This window comes from Arachis hypogaea, chromosome 13 (assembly GCF_003086295.3).
Source record: "Arachis hypogaea cultivar Tifrunner chromosome 13, arahy.Tifrunner.gnm2.J5K5, whole genome shotgun sequence".
In the NCBI taxonomy this organism is placed as follows: Eukaryota; Viridiplantae; Streptophyta; class Magnoliopsida; order Fabales; family Fabaceae; genus Arachis; species Arachis hypogaea.
The window spans coordinates 40,635,408-40,660,570 of record NC_092048.1 but is presented as its reverse complement, the minus strand read 5'-3'; the positions used below and the strand labels follow the sequence as shown (position 1 = coordinate 40,660,570).

Here is a 25,163-nt window from a genome sequence, read left to right as displayed (position 1 = left end):
GTTAATTTCGTTATTATTTGATTTCCCCATTAGACAGAAATAAATAAACGCTTACAATTTTGCTCTCCCCAGTCATACTTGATTCATCAATTGCCAGAGAGTGACCAGTGATCAAAATTCCATCAGCAGGGACCTAAAAAGAGCATATCATAACTCAATCACAAAAAGTAAAGGCAATCATCAGGAAAGAAAAGTAAAAACCACAAATTTAAAATTAAGGAACAAAAAAGGCTTGTACCTGGTTACCAATATTGAGGGGTATAACATCACCAACAACAATCTCATATATAGAGATTTCAATCCTTCTACCACCTCTGATAACCTACTCAAATCCAAACACTAGTTTAGTTTAAAATATGAAAGGAAAAATACAAAATAAATACATACAAACATACGTGTGTGTGTGTGTGCCACAAAATAAAATCAAGATGTTCAATTGAGCTACATCCCCCCCCCCCCACAAAAAAAAACCAAAAATAAAATCCAAAAATAAAAGTAAAAAAAGAGCAAAAAACAAAACAAAACTCGAGAGCACAAACTTCCAAGTGGATATTTCTCTTCTCTGCATGATGTGTGCCGTAAAATAAGATCAAGATGTTTAACTGAGCTACATTCCCCCCCCCCCCCAACCGGCCGGCGGGTAAAACACCAAAAAATAAAAGGAAAAAAAAACAAAACACGAGAACACAAACCTCCAAATGGATATTTCTCTTCTCTTCATTCAGGTTCCGAAACTGAAGAGACTGCTTATAGTCACTTATAGCTACAAAGGCAGGAGAAAAGAATTAATGAAATGAGCAAGATGAAGGGGAAATTACTATATGTTTAATTATTCTAATAACCTCCACAATAAAAGATGAAGTGGACCATGAACGTCTGTAAATTGTGGATAAGAGTCCAAACATTTAATTAAAGCTATACGCGTTGCTCTCCGTACAAAGACAAAATTATATACCGGTGACAACAATGACAAGAATAACTGCAAAAGCAATGCTTCCCCCATCATACCATCCTTCCTCAATACCCTGAAACAGAAAAGTAGCTCTGCTGAAGGCTAAATCAAGATAGACCATGATATGCTCCAGTATACTCTTAAAGGGAGGGATTGAAAGCAGCTCTGAACAGGCTACTAACAGTTGTATTATTTACATAATATAAAACTACCAAGAAGCAAGAAGAACAAGGAAACGAGAGAAGAAGAAAAACTGAAATTTCCAGTCAAAGTCAGCAAGACTGAGCTGGTAATAAAAGGAAGTATGTGAAGACCAGAATAAATATTTAAGTATAATATTTGCATGCAGATAGAGGGAAAAAAACAGGCCAAGTTACAGTGTCAATCCCCAAACTAAACAAATTATTGCATCATAATTTTGCCACCAAAGCTCACCTCAGATTTTATCCCCAATGCCAATGAAGCCGCTGCAGCTACCATTAAAATAATCAAAGTCAGATCCTTGCAAGCATCCCACATAAACATCTGTAGAAGGAAACCAAAACAAATAGGTCACTACAATATCACTCAGCCAACAACAAGGAGGATACTACAGAAGCATTAAGGATCCAATGGTTCATAATGCGCTAAAATTTACCCAGAAACTTCTTCCTTTCTTTCGAGGATAATCATTGGAACCAAATGCATTCCTTCGTTTTAGTAAGTCAGCATCATCACCATGAATCCCCTTCTCTAAATTGGTTTTCAACAAATTTGATATCCCAGCAACCTGATAATGATTCAGAACAAAAAAGAGTGATCAACATCATTACAAAGTTGAGAGAGAAGGACGGTCCACAGCAAACTTACCCCTCCATATTGCTGAAGAGCAACGGTATCATGCTCCCTTGAAACTGAAGCAAGTTGCTCTTGTCCAATTGGAAATTCACCAGCAGAGGCCGCAGGAGGCTTTGTGGTTTCTACCAGTAATTAAAATGCATTCATCATTGATAAATGTCCAACCACATCATATCAGATGAAAATAAAATACAGCTTGGAACTACCCAGAAATAGTTATATAAATTCTTCAAACATTGAATTGCACTAGTGGATTACTCGGCACTAATCCTATCCTTTATTCAATGTGTAAAATAGTAACAAATGTGAGATTAGTTGAGGTAGTATGTTGGCATTAATACAAATTATTTTGGGTTCAATTCTTTGAGAACGAAAAAAAATATTTTATATTCCATTAAATCATTGGACACCAAAAAGGGGACTACCCAGAAATAGTTATATAAATTCTTCAAACATTGAATTGCACTAGTGGATTACTCGGCACTAATCCTATCCTTTATTCAATGTGTAAAATAGTAACAAATGTGAGATTAGTTGAGATAGTATGTTGGCATTAATACAAATTATTTTAGGTTCAAGTCTTTGAGAACGAAAAAAAATATTTTATATTCCATTAAATCATTGGACACCAAAAAGGGGATTTCCCTTAATATATTGTATAGGTTTTTCAAGAATAAGAAGGGGGGTAGTTCACAGAACAAAAATTGGACACCAAAAAAAAAAAAATCCCCTTTAACCCATTTATTTATTAAACATGCATAATTAGTCAAGATGGTTACTATTTTACACTCTAAGAGATCTCAAGTTTTAAGTTTTGAGATACCCAAAAAATATATTTTTTCATGGAGATATATACTACAAAGGGTATCGCGCGCGTGCCCACAGGGTTGGGGGGCATCAAACCCCTCCCGATATAACTTGATTAAAAGGTTTTGGGTTCAAATCTTTGATATAACAAAAAAAAATGTTTAATAGGTTATATATAATGAAGGGTATTTTAGGGTAAAAATTGGACATCAACCCTTCTCATATTAACATTAACATTAATAAATTGAAAACAAACATTTAGCCAAAAAAAAAATTTCAAGTCCAAGATGATGATCATGACAGCAACTTTCATCCAGATGATTATTTATTTGTAAGTATTGGGAAACACCATACTTAAGTATCCAAAAATAACAATGAGCATGATCTGATTACTCACCAATCACTTGACCATCCCCGGCTGCTTTGAAAAGATATGCTGCCTAGAAGGCCAAAATGCATATTCAGTACACTTAAATTTTTGTAACACCAAAATGATAGACATTACAGTTGAAGGAAGCATACCCTAATGGCTTGTGCATGAGCTCTAATCTTTCTCAATATTTGTGTCTTCTCTTCTTGTTTTTTCAAGTCCAAGGTGTAACGAAATCGACGAGAAGCATTAAGCACCAGTGCTGCTTGCTAAAGATAAATAAAATAAAAAAAAAGGATTTCTCCTATCATTATTTAAGAAAAAGTTACCTCCCAAGTAACACACACACACACACAGCTCAAGAATGACAAAGAAAATTAGTCAAATAATATACTTTTGCTCAATATAATACTAAGAAAAACAACACTCCATCAGATAGAATAAACAAAAATGAGAAGAAATTCGTTATAATTCCTCAAGCAAATTTTGAGAGCAGAAGTTTGCATTACTTGTGCTCCTTTGAATCTCATACAAGTCAAACTCATCATGAACAGCAACAACAATGAAGTCTTGTCCTAATCAGGCGAAAGTGCTCGATCATGTATCATTTTCAGTTATTCACATTTAAGCATTAAGTCAAGTTTCCCTTTCTTTTTAGTAACTTCACCTATGATTCTTCTTCTAAGTCTTCCTCTACCTATTGTTACTAAACTACCCTTCGTTTCATTTACTCTCTCCTTACTTGGGCATCTACAGTCTTCTCCGTTCGAGCCTTTAAAAGTCTAGGTTTCTTTTAATAACTTCACCTGGAAAAGGGTAAAATAGCCCATCTCAAGCCTGGATAAAGGTAGACCTTTGTATTAGACAGTCAACGGCCAATATAAAATGTTGTCAAACCTTATAAAATAGATCCAAAATGGGACGAACGAAACTGATATGTTTAATTTTATCTTGACTCTTCAAATTAATGGCAGAAGTCAAAATATCTACCGGGAGCAAACTCTCGCAATTGAAGCATTACTCAAAAATAGAAGAATCCGAATATACTACATTCTCAAAAAGGTATGTGGCAGTAGCAATAGTACAACCATCGTACTACAGAGTAATTGACACATCAGTCTTTCACAACAGACTCTGTTTTTTTTTTTTTTTCATTTAAACACATGGAGCAGAAAACAAAACTAATTCTTGAAACCAAATAAGACGTAGGAGTGGGATTGAACAGGGAATTTTTTTTAAGTTTATAAGAACATGAGATGTATACAAGTATAATTATAGAAAGGAACATTGATATATATTTAATTTATGATCAAAATAATTTAATTCTCCCACACACTAAAAGAAACACAATAAATAAATTTAATAGTAAGATATATAAAAAATATATTTGAACATATGTTAGACTAAATATACTTATACAACAAAATTAAATATTTGAACATAAAGCTGAAAAGGTAAAGATGGCTGGATGATATGGTGTAGTCTATTTTGAAGTGCCTTGAGTATAAAAGGAATACTTAGCTTTAAAATTTTTTTTCAATTTTTCATGAGAAAGAATATAAATAGAATAGTTGGAATGTGACAACCGCGGGCATCCAGAGGCTACAAGTCGCATGCACCCTTGTCATCTTCAAGCCCCACTTTCAAATTACAACAGTTACTTCAAGCAGAAATCAAATTCAGTTTCACATAGTTAAATAGTTACTCCCTTCCAATAATGTCAGAATATCTCCAAGCATTTAAAGAACTCTTATCCTCACAAACATCCCTTTCAATTATGGGTTATTTCCTTCATACAGATTGAGAGAACAATTCTTTCTTTCTCCTCACTTCTCTTCTAGGGTTCACATTGCTGTACTGAAACAAACAACAACAACAGAAACAAAGCCTTATCCCAGTAGGTAGGGTCGGCTACATGGATCAAACGACGCAATTGCGCCCCATCATGAAACAACATCCTAATTTCAAATTCCGTTCTTGCCTTTTCCAGCCCCAAATTACATCAAAGCACTTATCGTTATCATTCAAACTTTGAAGATAAATCTTGCTGTACTCTGTTTTCCATTTACATCCTGCAGGAAGCACCCATGAAATCCAGCAACTACTTCGTAATTAGAATACAAATCTATTAAAGCCATAACCGAATCCTTAACCCTGAAGTTGTCTTCTTTAACCTCCAATAATCAACTCAATAAAAGAAAATGGCTGTTCCATGGAACGTGAAAACTTTCGAATGACAGCGTAGAAATCAAATCCTAGAAGGGCTGGATCCTCTCGTCTGTTTCTGATATGTAAAGCACATCATTCAAAAAGTTACTTTACACAAAAAATAAGGCTTAGATCTCACTGAAGATTCCAACTGATGCATTATCCTCACTTCCCATTGAACAATAGTTCCATTCAGTCAATCGCTTCATTTCCAATCACAACTCAGTCAACATAGATACAAGAACCCATCCTCCATCTTCCTTTCCCTACACCTCATATTATGATAAAACTAGGAATGAATGCAACCCAATCTACCACTCAACTTTTCTCCTCCACCAGGACACAACTCAAAGGCTCCCAAAAGTGGCCTCATAAGCCTGAGATTAAACCTAACAAGCTCTTCTCCAGAAGGATCAGGAGCTGAGAATTATTGTGCCACTGTTGGGGAGAATCTCTGCAGTATGTTCTGATGCATTTCATTTAGCTTTTTACACACAGAGAATGAATTGTTGATTCTGTTAGGTTATTTTGCATCTACCCCACACTGGAAACTAAAATGTTTCCTTTCCCACAAATAAGTTCAAACTCTACAGAAACCACACGCTGACTGAAATTTTCCCTCTAAATCTATCTCACACTATATCACTACAAACTTTCCTCATTGAGAGAGTCCAATAATACTATGTTATTGACTCGTACTTCATTTTGTGAGTGTACAAGGCTCCCCGAGACATAACTTGAAACTAATCACCACTAAATTCAGTGTAATCCACCACAGTGTTGATACTCAAAGTTTTCTCCATCACACGAAAATCATATCAGACCAGTTATTCCTCTAGCCCTACACTTATAATTAGGAATAATCAGTACTCCCATTAACCCTAAATTCAACTAAAATATAGCAAATGACAACACTAACCAGTAAGAACAGCGGGCAACGAACAATACCAAAACAGATATAAACATATATAGATATACCGAAGGAAACATTAATAAACCGAAAACTTAAATATATAAAAAGGATAACACTGTGCAAGCTTGTGTGTGTAGAAGAAGAGAAAAAGTTGCTCACTCCCTACGCTAATAATTAGGAATAACCAGTACTCAATAAACCCTAAATTCAACTAAAATATAGTAAATCACAATACTAATCAGCAGGAACAGAGTGACAGCAAAACAAATCAAAAAACAGAGAACATATACAGACATATATCCAACAGCGCAAACCCGAAAACATAAAACAAACCGAAAATTAAACAAACAAACAAACAAAAAGGAAACGTGTGCAAGAGTGAGTGTAGTAGAAGAAGAGAAAGAGTGACGAACCCTCCAACGTCTGAGTCGCTCAATCGAGGCGTTCTTAGTCCTGGTGATGTCAAACGGATCAGAGACATCGCCGTCGTCGAAGTCGCCGGAGCGTGCTGTTGGAGGCCCCGCCTCCAAGTCAGTATCCGGAGGCGGCAGCCGGTGCGGCGAGCCATTCGCGTAACTCATCGGAGTAACTGTCGCAGGAGAGATGGCACCGTCAAATCACACTTTCTCAACAATACAGTTTCAACAACAATCTCTTTGCTTCGTACCAAACCATAGCCACTATTACAATAACACAACACAACGCTTCACACACACACACACTTCTCTTTGTGACTGTAACTGTAACCACCTAATCAGAACGCGATTTCGAAGAAAATGTAGCAGAAGAAGAATCGTATCCTTTTTTTTTATTTTTTCTAACGCGCAAAACCTATCTTTGGAAAATACGCAGAGTTTTTTCTTCTTTTGTTCTCGAAATGAGACTCACTAATTGATTTGAATTCAAAATTCAAAGTCCAACTCAAAACATTGACTCTCAGTCTACCCAGCTATCTCAGTTTTCTACTGTAGTATCAGATAAATAAATAAATAAAAAATAATTAATTATAGGAAACTTCACTCGCTATTTCGTTTTCGTGTTTTCTGGATTTGGTTGTACGGCACTACAACGTATAAAATGAAATTTAAAATAAAAAATAAATTATCAATTTAGTCCCGGAAAATAAATGATGACTTTCACTATTTAGCCACGAAAACATTTTCAGTGAAATAATCCAACAATTTTGAACAGTAAAAAGAGACATTCTGCGACAAAATATCTTTTAGGATTAAATTAATAGTTTACTCTAAAAAGATTACCCTTCTTTTGTTCGTATATTATAAATATCCAATTGGTTAATATCCTGGGTTGAGGGGAAGAAGAAAGAGAGAGAGAAAGAAATAAGAATAGAGGCATACCGGATAAAAAAGACAAAGTAGCTTGTGTTGCCTTTTATTGTTTATAGGATTTGTAACTGTGGCACTCTTGTTTCTTCTTTCTTGCTCGTCTTCCTTCTTCAGTATAACACCTGAAAGAACTTCATAGAAAAGAGGCATGCATAACTCATGAGAGGAGGACCCAGAACCCTGTTTTAGATAACCGCCACCGCGTAAATTTAATTATACGTTTATTAGATGATGAGATATAGATATTCCATACATTAACATTAAGCAATGTAACGTGCATCTAATCACAATTCTTTTTCTTTAATTATTCATTTTTATTATTCTTAGGACACTTTTTAAGGATTTATAAACAAACATAAAAGATTAAAAGTCGGTCATATAAAGAGATATTTAAATTTCCAGTGGAGGTCAATGTCTTTAAAATCTTTCCCGTTTTGGAGTTTGAATGTTCATGAGGCAATTATTATTATTAGTTATTTATTAAAAAAAGGTATTGTTATTAGTAGTTTTATTAAAGTATTATCTTTTGCTTTACTAGCCACTTGGAAAAGCAGACTATATGAACATATTCCGTTGATTTAATAAATCTAAGAGGTTTGAACATTTTTCTCATCAAATCAAGAAAAGACTATATATAATAAAAAAAATTAACAATAGTAATTTAAATCTCAAACTTTTATCTTATGTTATAGTATATACTATATAGTAATAAATGGACCAGCTAGTTTACCAGGAGAATAATAATTTAGGAAGAGTGAAGCTGAAAAAGGTGAAATGAGAAATTTATCATCAGCATTCAGCGGAGTGGTTTAAGGTGTAATATGTTGTGCTTAATGAATCTAGGTAGCTAGATTACGTGACTCTGTCGGCAATTCTGGTCCAGGAGCAACGTGGTTTCATGTTCTTATTATTGAGCTGGCTTCTATGCTTTTATTTTTTGCATTATATTATTTAATTTTTCATATTATATTCGACCTTGGCTTCGTGTTTGAGTTATGGAGGGACAGTTGTACCACATGCAGATTGTGTGAGCATAGAACTAAAGGCCAACCCATTCCTTTTTAATTTCTGTGTGTGAAAGTGTACCAATTATATTGCAGCTTTTTTCGGTTTTTGAGTCCGCAAAAGAATGTGTATAGGAATAGGAATAGACAACTTAGCGGCAACAAGTCAAGAATTGAACTCATTCAGTAGTAATGTTCTTGAAACTCTTAATTAATTCTTTTTAATTAATAATTATCTAGCTTTTTGGAAAGAAAAAAAAAAAAACATGATTATATTGATGGCTTGAGACTTGAGAGAGAAGCTCAAAAGAGGTTGCTTTTGTTATGAGACGTAGATCGATTTGAAAAGAGAACCAAAAAAAAAAGGGTTTATATTGACAAATTAAATGACAAAGGGTATGTGGTGATGTTTAATTCCATTATTTGAATTGAATAAGCCAGGTGGATGAGATAATAATGAATTAAGAAGAAAATGGGACTACTAGTCTCTATGAAGTGAATGCAAGGTGTCAAGAAGAACAAATTAAAAGGAAGTTCATGAAAATGTTGGAAACGTGGCTTGTAAGTAAATCCAAGACTGGTACAAATGAAGCGATTTGACTAAAAGAATGTGTGAACATTGAATTATTTTGTAATAAAAACAGTGATCAGGTTCAACTTCAATTCTAATAAGTACCCAACAAAATTCACCTGAATGTTTATTCAATGATTCAATTGATGCGTGAATAAAAAAAACAGAAAAGCATTAATTGGTTCTCTTGGAATCGGACATATTATATACCAATTAAATATAAAAAGAATAAAGATTGACATGTATTATATTAAATAATTTAGTTAAATATATTAAATTATTTAATAATTTTTAATTAAAGAATATTAAGTAATTAGTTTTTTCAGATTATATTAATTAATTTTTAAATTTTATTTTATATTTTATATTTTAAATCATAAATTTTTAATTTTAAATAATAAATTTATATATTAAAATTGGTTAATATTAATTAAGTAAAATTAACTTTTTATACATTTTTAAAATTATTATTTTTATACAAAAATATTTTATGCAAATAATCATTTTCTAAAATTTGGTAAACGATACTTTTATACATACAAATCTTTTTCTCTAACTCTTTCTAGTAATATGTAAAGAAAGTTTGTATTATGTTTATAGAATTATTTCATTTATATTATATTTAATTATAGAATACAAAGATTTTAAGTAAGAATAATATTATATGACTAATAAAATTTATTATTTTTAACTGATGTTTAATTAATAAATTAAAGTATTTATATATTAATTTTTAAATTTTAAATTTAAATTTTAATAATATAAAAATAGAGTGTTAGTCTAAGATATTAATTAATATTGATAAAAATATTAATTCCTAATATTTCTTTTAAGTGTATATTATTAAGTTAAAAAGAATTAAAGATTGTGAATAAAATTTAAAATAGGGTAGGAAATAAATTAAGTTGAGCTAAACCAAGTTCAAGTTCGATTTATAAAAATTAAGCTCAATTTATAAATTGATTCATTAATAATTAAGCTTATTTATAAAATTCAAACTCAACTCACCAAAAATTTACGAATTGACTCAAACTTTCGAAACAACTCAAATAAATATGATCTATAACTTTATATAATAAATTATAACCTATGTATAAGAAAAAAAACAATTATATATCTTATCTATCTATATATCAATTATAATTTATATTTTTTATCATAATTATATGTAAAAATTATATGTGTGCGTAAAATTATATATTATTATTATAAATTAAAAGTATGAAATTTATAATATATTATTAATATAAATAATTATAATAAATAATATATAGTCAAATCAATTTATAAACTCACAAATTGAGTTTGTTCAAATTTAAATTCGACTTATTTAACATATAAATTTAAATCCAAATTTAAATTTAAGTCACAAATTCATAAATTCAGTTTATTAAATTATTAACAAATTTAGTTTTTTTTTGGTGACTGAATTAACAAATTTAGTTTAATCTAACTCACAAGTCAGTTTGATTCACTTTCAATTTTATTTAAATAATCAAAGAATATGAACATTATATGTCACATTTCGGACAACCTAGAAATGATAAATATATAGGTGTATGTAACTAAGATATATATTAGAAAAAGTTATAGTAAGTGATTTTAGGTTATAAATAATATTTTTTTAAAATAAAATAATAATAAGCATATTATTGGAAAACGATGTTGCTTACTAGACTTGCAAAAAATAATATTAAATTACACCCACAGTCTAGAGGTGAGGCGCCTTCTAACGAGGAGGTAAGGGCAGAAAATAATATTTATGTATACTTTTTCGAATTAAAATATAACTATATTTACATGGAGATTAAAAATACCAAAACATACCCGTTTATTGATTACTTTTATGCATAGCAATACGAATCAGACAAAATCATCTATAAACTAATAAGACCATGTTCATTGAGAACTTAAAATGGAAGTTAAAAAAACTGTTAAACTCAAAGCACTTCTTTCTTTTTTTAATATCATTTCACAGAAATTAAGGATATATTTATAAAAATATTTTTTTACTAGAATCAGTTAATTTGTTTAGATATAACAAATATATATATATATATATATATATATATATATATTATTTTTTCATAAAATTATAATTATGGTCATAAAATAATACTTACATAATACAGAATTTTTAAAAATTAAATAATATAATTGTTTTATTATATATATTTACGTACTAATTAATCTAATATATAATTTCTTTTATAAAAATACTAACTATATAATCTTTTTAATTATATTTTAATTCTATCATGTGCATGTAATGCACACACAGGTGTGTGTGCACCCTAGTACATCCTTTTAAAATGAAATTAAAATATAAGAATAGTTATACAATTATGATTAGGATTTCATATTTTTAAATAGGTATTTTAAAAAAATATATAGATAAAGATAAATTTGTAATTATTATTTTTCGGTTTTTTTTCTCTTTAACTATTTCTGCTAAAAGCAGAAGTAGTATGTTTCTAGTTTCTACGTGCTTCTAAAAAAACACGCACCAAAAAAAAAAAATCTTTCTTATGTCTATTTTTTTAAATAAAAATAATAAACAACTAAAAATAAGTAATTAATTTTGGAAAAATAAAAGGTACTTCCTTGATTCTAGAAGCGTAAACAACTGATGAGACATCCAATAAAAATGGAAAAAACATTCATGTGTAATTTTTTTCTTTTTCAAATATCGACTTATATATTCATAAAAAATATATTTATTATTAATATAAGACTGAAGTCAGAATCTCGAATTGAAATATAAATTACTTATTCACCTATTTTTAGGTTGACCAAAAATCGAACTCTTAACTTTTCGGATCTAGCGCTCTAATACCATGTCATGATACCATTTATCTTAAAAGTTTCAGCTAATGAAAAAAAAAAGTAACACTAATAATTATATCTCTAATACTCCCTAAACTTCCATTGTACACATTGTATAAATATTCTATTGACTCCTCGTACTTTCCCTAATACTAATAGATCGTGTCTTTTGGGTAACACCCAACAACTAACTATCTACCCCGGTTGGAACACTTCTCTATCAATGAAGGTGAAAAGGCAAAAAATCAGAGACCTAATTAACCTATATATCATGCTCATTTTCCCTACTTACCTAATAAGCATGCTCCTAAAATAATATTTTGGTATGTGTCACTATTCATCCATTATTTTCCATGGCCATTATTTTCCATATGCATTATTGTGCAAGGGGCACTATCAAACATCAATAATGCGCCATGGCATGCGGCCATTGAATTGATCAGTAAGTTTATGATCCATATAATTATCCATACAGGGAATTTAGAGTATTAGATTCAAATATTTTTTCCCCTAATTTTTCTTCTTGAAATAATTGAAAACCATTATTTTATATGCGAATGCAATTGTGAATTAAAGTAGTTATTAATTATCGGATAAGCTATACAACAGCTTTCAAATGATATTTTTACCATTTGTTTTGCTTTATGAGCAAAGTTACGTGACAGACTGACAGTAGATATTATTATTTTTTATTAGAATTTAGTTAATAATAATTTATATTCATATATTTTATAGATATTTTATATGCAAAAATTTTATATAATTTATATTTATGTTTATTAGAGTTGTGTATATATATAGATGACTACAATTTATATAATATTTTGTAAATTTTATACACATAAATTAATAAAATTTATTTATTAAAAATAATTTAATATTTATACTAATCAAATAATAAAAAAGATATTAAAAATGATTGTCTCAAGAGTTCCTCTTATTTTATTGTGTAACTCATAATTAGAAAAGACAACTTTACTGACACTTAGTTAATTTATTAATATTTGTAGCTGGAAATAAATACGAGAACACTGATGAGTCATACAAAAGTAGTAGAAGATTATTATTGGTAAAGAATAGAGATAGCCAGAGAGATAAGTACCTTTATGTAGTGAAGGATGTTTCGAACTCTATCCTTCGTTCATTCATTCCTTCGATCGAGGTCTATATGTTAATTATCGACATATCTTAATCCAGTAGTTCAACATAAATCATAATCCTACAAACACCACCATTTCGATTAATAGAATCCAGATAGATGTGTCACACATGTTCATATATATGTACAATAATTAGTAACAACATTTTAGTCTAACTAAATATGGTTAACTTATTGCAATTTAATTACAAATAAATAATGATGAATAGATAATGAGATAGAGTATTCATCAATTCACAAGAAATATGGTATATTCTTAACGTACAAACTCAACTAATAAAACCACCGCCATGCATACACTTTCCACCGTGGGTTTTGACGGAGCGGACTTTTTCGCCGGGTTCAGGGTTTTTTTGAAGATATTCTAATTTAGTATTTTAGATTATGTTTTACATTTGATTGATTATGTTCTAAATTTGTAGATGTTTAATTATATGTTTTGGACAATATCTATTTTACTTGGATAACGTTAGTTTTATTATTTTGTTTCAAAAAATTTGATTTATGATTATATTTATTACATATTTATAATTATAAAGATTTTAATATTTTTGAATTTAAAAATTATAATTTTTTTATGTCTTTAGAAATTATAAATTTATTAAAATAATTGTGAAATTATATATATATTATTTAATATTTAATAGTAAAAAAAAGAGATTTGACCGGCAGCCTGCTATTAAGCGGGACAAGGTGAGATTTTAGGACCACCTCATTAGGCGGGGCGGACCAGCCCATTAAAAACAAACTTTTGACGAGGCGGAACGAAACGGAACGAACTTTTCCACTTACCATCCCTATATATGACACAAAAATTTCACAGAAAAAAAAATCTAATATGATATATGTCTTAAACTAAAGACAACATTATATTTTAATAAATACAAAACCAAAAAATTATGTATTCGTTTTTTTTTTTCAAAATTTATGTATTTATTATAAAAAAATTATGTTTACTTTATTTAAGTCTTTTTCATTTCTCTTCCAAATTGCGTTTATCGTAAACAATTTTATCTATTTAGAAAAAAATAAAAAGAAAGAGTATTAACAAAAGGATAGAGTTCGTGAACAAACATATAGAGAGAAAATTTATCATTAGCTTATCCTATTGGCCGTTTTTTCTTTTTTTTTTAATATGAAAATCATTGTTGATATTCTCGGTTATGAAAAATTAATGTATTTTAATTTAATATAGAAGTAATTACAAATTGAAGGGTAAGTTTTATATTTTAAAAATTTTAAAAAATTAAAGTTTATAAATTAGAAAATAAATTTTATGTTATTTCACAAATTAGATGATAGATTTTGTGTCAGTTCATAAATTAAAAGATAAGTTTTGTGTCACTTCACAAATAAAAGAGTAGATTTTGTGTCAGCTTCACATATTAGAGAATAAATTTTGTGTCACTTCACAAATCAAAAGATAAATTTTGTGTTTTAAAAATTAAAAAAAAATTCAACTTCACAAATGTCAGATTTATAATTTGCATATGATAAAAAAAATACACCAAATTTCACACATTATTAAAAAGTACTACTATATATAAACCCAATATTAAAATTAAAAACTCTAACCTATTTTCTTTCTTAAATGCAAAATTTTTGTATTTTCATCCAAAAAAACTTCTTGTTTTCTTTTAAAAAATTTATGTGATTTTTGTCTATAGATGTTTTTTCTGTTTTTTTTCTTTTATTTTTTTATTTTTTTTCTAAAATTTATGTGTTTATAATCATTTTTTTTGTATTTTTTCTTTTACATTTTTTTATTCTTCTTATTTTTTTATTTTTTAAAAAAGAAATAAATAATTAAAATAGAATAAAAACACTGAAAAAAGGATAAGACATAGCAGAAAAAAGAGAAGAATAAAAGAAAATAAGCAATCCAGAAAGAAGTAGAAGGAAAAAAGAAAGAACGAAGTAGAAAAATTATAAAGGTGGAGAAGCAAAAAATCAAAACTAAAAACACATAAGTAAAAGATAGATAAAATATTATTAGAGGGGTTTTAGTTAAATTTATTTATAAATATTACTCGGTCACCAAATATTTTTGTAAAACTTTGTTGCCTAATAATAAACATTTATTAATAATTCTTACCAATAGCATCTACTTTTAAAAGTCACAATGACTCATTATAACAAATAAAAAATATATCAGACTTTAATTTGATGACGAAAAAATATAAATAAGAGGTCGATTAAGTGAATCTATTCTCGTAATAACTTTTTCAGTATTTTAATTCCTGCACCTGCGACCATATTCCTCATTTAAACTTCCATGTTAGACTACTTTAATTTGTTGCTCTCTTTCTTATTATTAGTATATTATATATTCTCAACTTTAGATTCTTGGATTAATATGGGTAGAGGGTGAGATGATCAAGTAAGGTATGCATAAATATCTCATGTCCTTTTTTACATAAGTTTAAATTTTTGGGATTTACAAGAATTTTATAATATGATATTAGAATTTTAATTTAATTATTTTGTCGATTTTTATAATTTTATTAAATTTTTAATTAAATTTTTATATTTTTTTATTGAATCTTTATACTATACTAGATTTTATAATTATGTTTTTATCGAGATAAAAATAATGGAGTTAATAGAATATTCTGTTAATTTTAACGTTTTTGTCATGGTAGAGACTTACTTACAATCTGATATAATATAAGAATTTAATTGAAAAAATATATATATAAACACTTAATTAAAAATTCGATAAAATTATAGGAATCGAAAGAATAATTAAACCTAAAATTTTTATGAATGAAAAATTTAAAATATAATTTTTATTATTTAAAAAAAAGTATAAAATAAATTAAAAAATTCCGTAAAAATCTAAACAAATATAAAAGCAAATTTTATTTAAAAAACATACTAAAAATATAATTATTTATGAGTATTTCTATTGATTTAATCTTTTGAGAAAAATAATATAATTACCTGAACTTGAAGTTACTTCTGGTTATGTATGTTGTCAATTTTTTTACGAGGAAAAAAAAAAAAAAGCACGCTAGCAACTTCTTTTTCCTTTAAGGTGGTAGTGACTGGTTGGTGGGGAAATGATATTAGAAGGGGTAAGTGACTACTGACTAGTGCAGATTGAAATGAACTCAAACCTAAAAAGAATCATGAATCGTGTATATATCGTGTGCACGCAGGTCAAGCTTCGCATCCTCTTTTGAATTTTGATTTTTTTTTTTCTTGATAAGGGAGTATGAGAAAAGAAATGAAATTAAACTTGACTATAACGAAATATTACTCAGTCTTTAACAAGATTACTTTTATCATAGATACACGCTAATTAATATTAATTACCAAAATTAATCACTAATGTATAATATAGGATAAAAAATCTAAATGAGCCAAGGGGAGCTCATTTTTACCCAAATTCGCCAAAACAAATTTTAATACATCAATCCACCAGAACACATTTTTATATAATTCGAATTGATTCAATTCGAATTATGACCAAATACTCTTCCCATGTAGTTCGAATCAATTAGATTCGAATTAGGCATGCAAGGTTCAAATTATATCAATTCGAATTACATAGAGCACGTGGCTTAGGGGAGTTCGAGTCGAGTAATTGATTCGAATTACTTTCATATTGTAATTCAAAGTAATTATCCTTTGTGGCATATACAGTGATTATTGATAAATTATCTTTCAACCAGAGTTTTAAAGTTCGAATGAGATCGTCAAATTTAATTGATATCTCTAATATGGTCGCTAGAAAATCCTAAAAACGAGAGAGCTCAAAAACTGATAGAAATTTGTGATATATTAGTTAAAAATGATAGTAATTGGTGTGTGAAAAGAGACACCAAGGTACTTTATTTTATTTTTTTATCTTTAATTGCTCTTAAATTATTTTTCAATTATTATTCAGATAATAAAAATCCTAAGATGATAATTATTGACTCATTGTTTTTATGATTAACTAATATTTTGGTTTGTTTTTGTTATATAGTTATAAAAGGGTACGGGGGTTGGTTATCTGAAGAGGAATATCATTGTTGATCTGACTGAATTTTAAGAAAAATACTAGGAAGAAAATCTTAAGAAGAAGAGAGCTGAAAAATTAATAGATGTGCTCGTTGAAATGGGAGATTGAAAGCATACGAACAAATTCAAAATTCTAACCTAATTTATTGGAAATGGTGATTGGATTTGAAAGGAATTATGGTTTTAAAATTGGAGAAGAAGAGGTGTATTTGGTGCAGATTATGAAAATGACACTACTATCAAGTTTCAAGAGAAACATCGCATCAATTGAAAAAAAAGAGAAGATAATGTAAATCTTGGAACTCTGGTAGAAGAATAATTTATGAATAATCACGGTATATGTCACAAGGGGTAATTTACCCTTTATTTTAGAAATGGTAGAGTAGAATTCACTTATTTTTATTATGTAATAAATTTATGTCTTAATTATTTAGCTTACTAATATTTTTTACTAAACCAATTTAATATTATACTCTCGAGTCTTTGTATCTTTTAAATTAGATTTTATATAATTACCACTATATCTATTTTTTAAAAATCATTTATTTTTTAATATTAACATATTTAATATTTATATTATTATATAAAATAATAATAATGACTTACGTAACTATGTTTTAGTAATTACATTCTGCATTTTAAATTTTTTAATAAAAAATACTTATTTTTTTTAATTTATATTTTTAAAATTTTTTTATAAAAATATTTTTTAAAGACTTTGATACATTTCGAATTATTTTGAATTGCAATATGAAAGTAATTCGAATCAACTCGATTCGAACTCCTCTAAACCACGTGCTCTATGTAATTTGAATTGATATAATTCGAACCTTGCATGCTTAATTCGAATCTAATTGATTCGAACTACGTGGAAAGAATATTTGGTCATAATTCGAATGGATTCAATTCGAATTATGTGCAAAGCTAATTCGAATCCTATTGATTCGAATTATATAAAAATGTGTTCTGGTGGATTGATGTATCAAAATTTGTTTTGGCGGATTTGAGTAAAAATGAGCTCTCCTTGGCTCATTTGGGTTTTTTACCCTATAATATATTAAAATATAAAATATATATTAAAATAAATTAAATTATATATGTATATCTATACACAGTTTTGCTACGTTACCAATAATATTTTTGTCAATTTTGATCAACTTTTATTTATAATTGTGTTTAATAGAAATGTTTTTGTAGATGTGTCTAATAAAAATATTTTTTTTTATGACTGTATTTCATAGAAGTGTCTTTATAGATATATTTTTTGGATGTGTCTCTTTATATATGTGTTTAAAATATAATAATTAATTATTATTGATAATAAGTTGGCAGATAATATGTTGGTAACATATACTTTTTCATACAAAAATAGATAATAATTAATTTTAATATATAAATAATATTTTTATTAATCATATTAATTAATTGGAAATGAATGCATGTATATATCGTGTGCAGGTCAAACTTCGCATCCTCTTTTGATATTTTTTCTTGATAAGAGAGTATGAAAAAAGAAATAAAATTAAACTTGGATATAAAGAAATATTACTCTATCTTTAACAAGACTACTATTTAATCATATTAAATAATTGAAATATTTCAATTGCTTTTATATGTTGATTTTTTTTTTGTAATTTATATTTTAAAAATTACTTTTGCATTTAGTAATAAAAGTCCAAACCTGCTTATTAGAAAAAAAATTCAAAACCAGAAAAAGGAAAAATAAATCTTACTATGATGAGCTCTTTAATAGTATACAAGTTTCAAAAAATAGTATATAAGTTCTAAGAGTTGATAATGAATAATAGAGTAGGATTTAGACTATATTTTAATCTTATTTGTAGGTTTAAAATTTTAAAAAATATAATTCTATTTTATTTATAGGGTAAAAATTTTTCAATTTTTTTTCTATTGTATTCTAAAAATTTTAAAATAAAATTTTCAATGAGATATAATATTTAATTATTTTATATTTATAAACATATTAATAAAATAAAAATATAAGATTAAATTTATATTAAAATTAAAAACAATAAAATCATAATAAAATTTATGTTAAAAAATTACAAAAATAACATAATCATAAATTCATGATCAAGTACTTGCTAAAATTAAAGTGGTTGATTTAGTGGGTTTGATTAAATTATGAAAGGGTCATTCTCTATCAACTTTGTTATATAATTATATATATCATAATGTATTAGAGATGTGAGTAGGATCAGATATGGGTTTAGACTCACTCCACTCTAAACCTGATTTGTATATTACGAATTAAATCGTCAATCCTATTCGGTCAGATTAATAAATCGAGTTAAATACTTACAGATAGAATTAGTATCGTCAATTAACCTTCTTAACTTATTGCTTTTTCGATAAAATTAAAAAAATAATAACTTAAAATTATTTTATCTAATTTAATATCTATAATTACATAATTATTATATCTAAAATTATTTACTTCTTTCAATAACAATTAAAAAATAAATAATAAATAATTTAAACTGTTTTAAATTGATGTTTTATTATCTTCCAAACATTTTTATATTTTATCCACCTAACTTTAAATTGAAGAAGTGTTAAAACCTACTTAAGATAAATGATCAAACATACATGATAGAATGAGTTACACCATATATTACATATGATTTTGGAATTTAAAGATGTGAATAAGTCGGGTATGATTAAATTTAAATCAATACCTGATTTTACTTGCATCTCAACCCACTCCACTTTTAACTTGATTTGTTGTGGATCGGATTATTAATCATATTTAGATAGATAAAATTGAATATTAAGTATTTATAGATAGAATATTAATATCGTCAACTCTCTTAATTTTTGCTTTTTCGATAAAGTTATAAAGATAATAACTTAAAATTATTTGATTTAGTTTAATATCTATAATTACATAATTAATATATCTAAAATTATTTAATTATTTTAAGGATAATAATTAAAAAATAAAAAATAAGATAATTTTGAATTATTTTAAATTAATATTTTATTATCTCCTAAACATTTTATATTTTATCTATGTAATTTTAAAAAATCGTTAAAATCTATCTATATAATGAGGTACACCATATGTTACATATGATTTTGGAATTCAGCTTGCAGTTTAATAGTTAATTAAGTAGTCCTTTATTATATCTCGGTTTGAGTTTTTTTTATGTATAATTAATTAATTATTAGTTTAAATGAAGGTTTTGGACTTTATTAATATCCATTTTTTGGTTTTGACTTTCGTATTTTTTTTAGTCCAATAAAATTTAAAAATTGCCTATTCTATCTCAAATTTGCTTCACCAAATGACGTGTAACAATATATATGTCATATCAGTATTTTAGTTTGTCATTGTTAGAGATATACCTAATTAGTGTTACTTTCTCCTATCAATTTAAATTTTTGAAATGAATGATTTCAAGCTCTTATTTGAGAGAGAATGTTAGAGTTATAACTATTAGTATTATTTTTTTCTATTAACTTAAATTTTTTGAGATGAATAATTTTATGACCATCATATCAATACTTAACAAAATTAATTTATATCATAAACTAAAATAGACAACTTTTAAATTTTATTTGATCTAAAAAACTTTTTAGGGATTAAAACTATTTTATAGAGACTAAAGGCTTGTTTATTTAAGTCTTTGTCTTATTGAAGTAAAAGAAAAAATATGAATATACTAAAAATAATAAAATTTTATCAAGAGTTACGATCATATCAGGCATAATGTAATAATTTTTTAGTTTCATTTTAAATAATAAATATGATATTCGATAACAAGAATTGAAAATCTAGTTCTCTCTCACGCAAAGAAAATAGATTTAAAGTCTTCTGAGGGTCATCGCCATTGCCTTAACTTGGTCTGCGGTGGCCCTCCTCCTCTCTTCTGTTATTCCTCTTTTCTGGGAACCTCTCTCCTTTTTTTTGTTCTTTTTCTTTTTTCTTCCTTCTAAACCTTTTATTTTTTTTTTCAGTATCTCATGTTTATTCTCACCAGCCACATTCTCATCATCTCTCTTATTTGGAAATGAATTCTCTCCAATTTTTTTAACATTTGAGAAAATAAAGTATGATCTCTCACCTTTGATTCTATAAGTGGGACCAAAAATAAAGAGGAGAGAGAGAGCAATGAAAAGTGAAATTAAACACTGGACACCATTCAATTTTTTTTTCCCATTGGAAAAGATCCACTCCTCTCTCTTTTCTCCTTTTCCGTCGATCACAACCCTCCACTACTCTTCTCTTACTATCACCTGCCTTCTCTTTTTCTCTTCGTAATCTTTTTTTTTTTGTTTCTTCCTGTTTATTTTGTTGTTGCTTTGTTACTTGTTCATTTTGTTGTTTTCTGTTTCTAGAGATTTAGATCTGAAATTCAGATCCAGATTAAATAATTTTTTTGTGGTGTTTCTCTTTTCTTTTGTGATGTATTAATCTTTTTTATGGATGTGTTGGTGATATTTTCGCAGGTTCGGGATGGAGATACAACGAAGGTCTTTTATCTATAGAAATATTTATAGTTTTAGAGATAATATTTAAACCGATTCTAAAAAGAAAAAAAGATAAGATAGTGTAGTGCAACACTTCTTGTGTAGATTTAGAAATAAAAAAGATTGTAACGAATTTTTATTTTTTGTATAAAATTTTTTGTAATCGAACTTTATGACTTCTTTCAGACAATACTTTAACAAAATTTATCTTTTTTCTTAAATTTATCTTTTTTCTTGTTTAGTTGCAGATGTAATATTTCTTTTGCAATATGTAAGTGTTGTTTAGCTATTTTTTTAAATAAATTTTTTTTCTATAAAAAAAAAAAATGATATACGATTACCATAAGAGATCATTAATCCCACAATGTGTATGTTATTGACACTGCTCTCTAATATATTTTGATTTGTTTCATTATCTCTCCACCTGTGTTCCATGTTTTATTAGGAGACTTCTAAGAAGCCTCAATATAGATAGGATACCTCACCGATAGGTGTGGTACCTAACTAGCCTGGTCCTTGCACTAAAAAAATTAAATAAATATGAAATTAAATAAAACATCATTAGATATATTGTAATATAATTATTATCACAAAAGCACTTAATTATGCAACTATTTTCACAAAGATGGAACGTCAACTAGAGATGACGGAATCGTGATGAATCAATGACTCTAAAGTGTATATATATTCGGACTAATAGTAAACTTTATTTTTAAAAAGTTATTTATTTTTTAAATTAATTTTTAAATATTTTTTTAGTTATACTAATTTTTAAAAGATATCTAAAATATAAATTAAATTAATTTTTCTGTCAATTAGATGATGATGTATCATATTAAGTGTCATATAATATTATAATATATTAGATTAATATCACGTATCACAAAATGATTGATTGAGGTATCAAATCGGTGACACTTAACATGTTACAACTTACATATCATTTGATATGTAATAAATTTATTTATAACCAAATTATTCTTGAAAGTACACACGTAAATCATTTTTATTTGTAAAATTTTAAAAATTGATCAAATTAGTCTTTATATAATTTTTTTATTTTTTTATAATATTAAATTTTCAATATTTTTTATTTTTACTCATTTTAATCTTATTTTTTATACCTTAATAAACAAAATTTTCATAAAATAAAAGAATCAAATAATCAAATTATTACAAAGTTATTTTTCATTTGTATTTTTAGATTTTTCATTTTCAAATTCTAGCTTTTTTTTGTAGTAAAATTTTTATATAAATAATTTTATCAAACTATTATTAATTATATACCAAAAATTTTTATATTTTGGATCTTCCATTCTCACTAAATAAATATAGTAATTTAAATATTTTAATCTTTTGAATTTTACTAAATAAATATAGTAGCTAATTATTTTAATGAAAACTATATTAAAATATTAAGATTCAACGAGTGGTTCTACAAATCGGTTTTTCGATTATTAAGTTCTACTATATAAATTAAATAATAATAAAAATTATAGTTTAAAAAATTCTAAAAGATTTAAATTAAAATAAGCACTATATTATTTGTGAGATTCAAAATATTAAATTTTTGAATATATAATCAATAATAATTTGATAAACTCATTTAAATAAAAAAATTAATATAAAAAATTACAATTTAAAAATGTAAAATTTTAAAATACAAATGACAAAATAACTTTATAATAATTTAATTATTTTTATTATTTTATGTAAAGAAAATTTTACTTATTAAACCAAAAAATAAATTTAAAATTAGTAGTATAAAAAATATTTAAAATTTAATATTATGAAAAAAATAAAAAAATTATATAAAGATTAATTTGATCAATTTTTAAAATTTTAGAGATGAAAATGACTTCTATGAATATTTTTAAGGATTATTTTTATTATAAATAAATTTATTACATGTTAAATAACATGTCACGTATTACTGACCTAACACGTCAACTAATTATTTTATGATACGTGATATTAATCTATCACATTATTATATCATGTAGCATTTAATGTGATACGTTATTGTCTAATTAACAGAAAAATTAATTTGACTTATATTTTATGTTTTAGAGATTTATATAATTAAAAAATTATTTAAAAACTAATTCAAAAAATGAGTGATCTTTTAAAAATGATTTTGATTATTAACCCATATATTAACCCATATATATATATTCCTTATAACTTACGTATCTATCCTGCTGATTTGGAAAATGGAAAACTGATAAACAAAGGACAAGCTTTTAGAGAAGTTATAGGATTTGAGTACTTGGTAACTTGTAATAATTATGAATTATACCACATAATGCCCCTAAAACATTGTCTAAATTCAACATATATTAAAAATTTATATATAATTTTTAAAGAAATGAGAGAAAGAAAAAAAAAAAATAATTGATTATCGATGAAAAGGAGATGATTCCCAATGTTTTTCCAAATCTCAATCTAATTCATATCATCTAAATTTAATCTCTAACTAGTATGCGAATAATTTGTTCATAAATTTACAGATAAAATATATTTTATGTTCTTAAAATTTATCAAACTCTAAATTTTAATTTATTTTAATTTTTTTATAAAATTTAAATATATATTAATTATATGCTTTTTATAAATTTTTTTAAAATCAAATGATTATTTTTTTTAATTTTATCCTTCTAATTTTAATTCCAATTCTAAACCGAAATTTAAATTTTTAATTAACTCCATCCTACCTCTTTTCCTTTGGCCTGAATGATGATGAAGTAAAAGTCGAGGCGAACGATGGAGATAAAGAAGCAGATGCGACAATGAAAAGAATAAAACTTATTAATTAAAAATACTTTTAAAATTTTTGACAAATTTTAGAAATAAAAATATACTTTTACTCTAAATTTAAACTTGTTCCATTGTTCGTTGGTCCGAGAGGATGAAGATCGTTAGAGGTGAAGGTCGGAACCTAAACGCGAGAACTGAGACGATGTGTGGAGCTATTGGCCATCGGTGGGTCGGCGAGTGGAGCCACTTATAAGGACACTACGATGTCAAAGTAAGCGTCTGTACGATGAGGTGGCTAATTAGGGTAAAGTGACGTACCTGAGGAGAGGGATAGGTCCCTCTCCTTTATCCCTATCTGTTCGGGTGGGCCCTCCTACTCAGGCTTAGGCCCCCTTAAAAGCTTCTGCCAGCTGTCCTGATCTCTCCTGAGAAGGTCATGTTATGCATTATACATCTCGTTGTATGGCTAGATCGTAGGTCCACTTGATGGACCCCCGGTTACCGTTAGGTTGGGTTAGAACAGTGCTCCCAATGTACCGAGATGCGAAGCTTACAATTGGCAGAATAGTCTAGTCTGTATTCTCGTGAGAAGGGGTCTTTGCTCAACCCGGCTTCATCGGCGGCACTTATCCCCTAGTACTTTCCTCGTGCGTGGGAGTTGCCCCCAACCGTTACTCAAAGGTGTCACTCAATTATCGTGCCGAAAGCATTAAATGCTCTTTAAGTGATTTTACAGCCAGCGGAAAGGTCAACTTTGCTCCTGACCTTTCGCGCTTCTTCCATTTCCTCTTTACAACTACTCCACCGTTACTGTCCCCATTTTATTTAATGTCATCGCCGTACCTCCTCCACCTTCGTCATTGCTGTGGATTCCACCTTGCCCTTGTAGTGCCGCTGTTCTTTCTCTTGCA

At 27.3% G+C, this 25,163-nt stretch overlaps 1 protein-coding gene across 10 annotated transcripts in view; it reads right to left on the bottom strand.

Moving 5' to 3' along the window:
* LOC112738186 (calcium-transporting ATPase 8, plasma membrane-type) overlaps positions 1–25,163 on the bottom strand; it is a 47,628-nt gene that overhangs the window by 8,488 nt on the left and 13,977 nt on the right. For 3 of the 10 annotated variants that reach the window (XM_072211842.1, XM_072211841.1, XM_072211844.1), the window contains exons 1-11: positions 7,446–7,825; positions 6,501–6,676; positions 3,119–3,235; positions 2,994–3,036; positions 1,802–1,911; positions 1,590–1,721; positions 1,388–1,477; positions 956–1,025; positions 693–763; positions 239–322; positions 56–133 (exon numbers count right to left, since the gene is read on the bottom strand). In XM_072211842.1, coding sequence (XP_072067943.1) covers positions 56–133; positions 239–322; positions 693–763; positions 956–1,025; positions 1,388–1,477; positions 1,590–1,721; positions 1,802–1,911; positions 2,994–3,036; positions 3,119–3,235; positions 6,501–6,668 — 963 coding nt within the window. In that variant the 5' untranslated portion in view covers positions 6,669–6,676; positions 7,446–7,825. Of the gene's footprint in view, positions 1–55; positions 134–238; positions 323–692; positions 764–955; positions 1,026–1,387; positions 1,478–1,589; positions 1,722–1,801; positions 1,912–2,993; positions 3,037–3,118; positions 3,236–6,500; positions 6,677–7,445; positions 8,038–8,163; positions 8,230–12,936; positions 13,054–25,163 lie in introns of those variants that run through there. The other 7 variants (XM_072211839.1, XM_072211840.1, XM_025788517.3 and 4 more) reach the window with 7 other exon arrangements.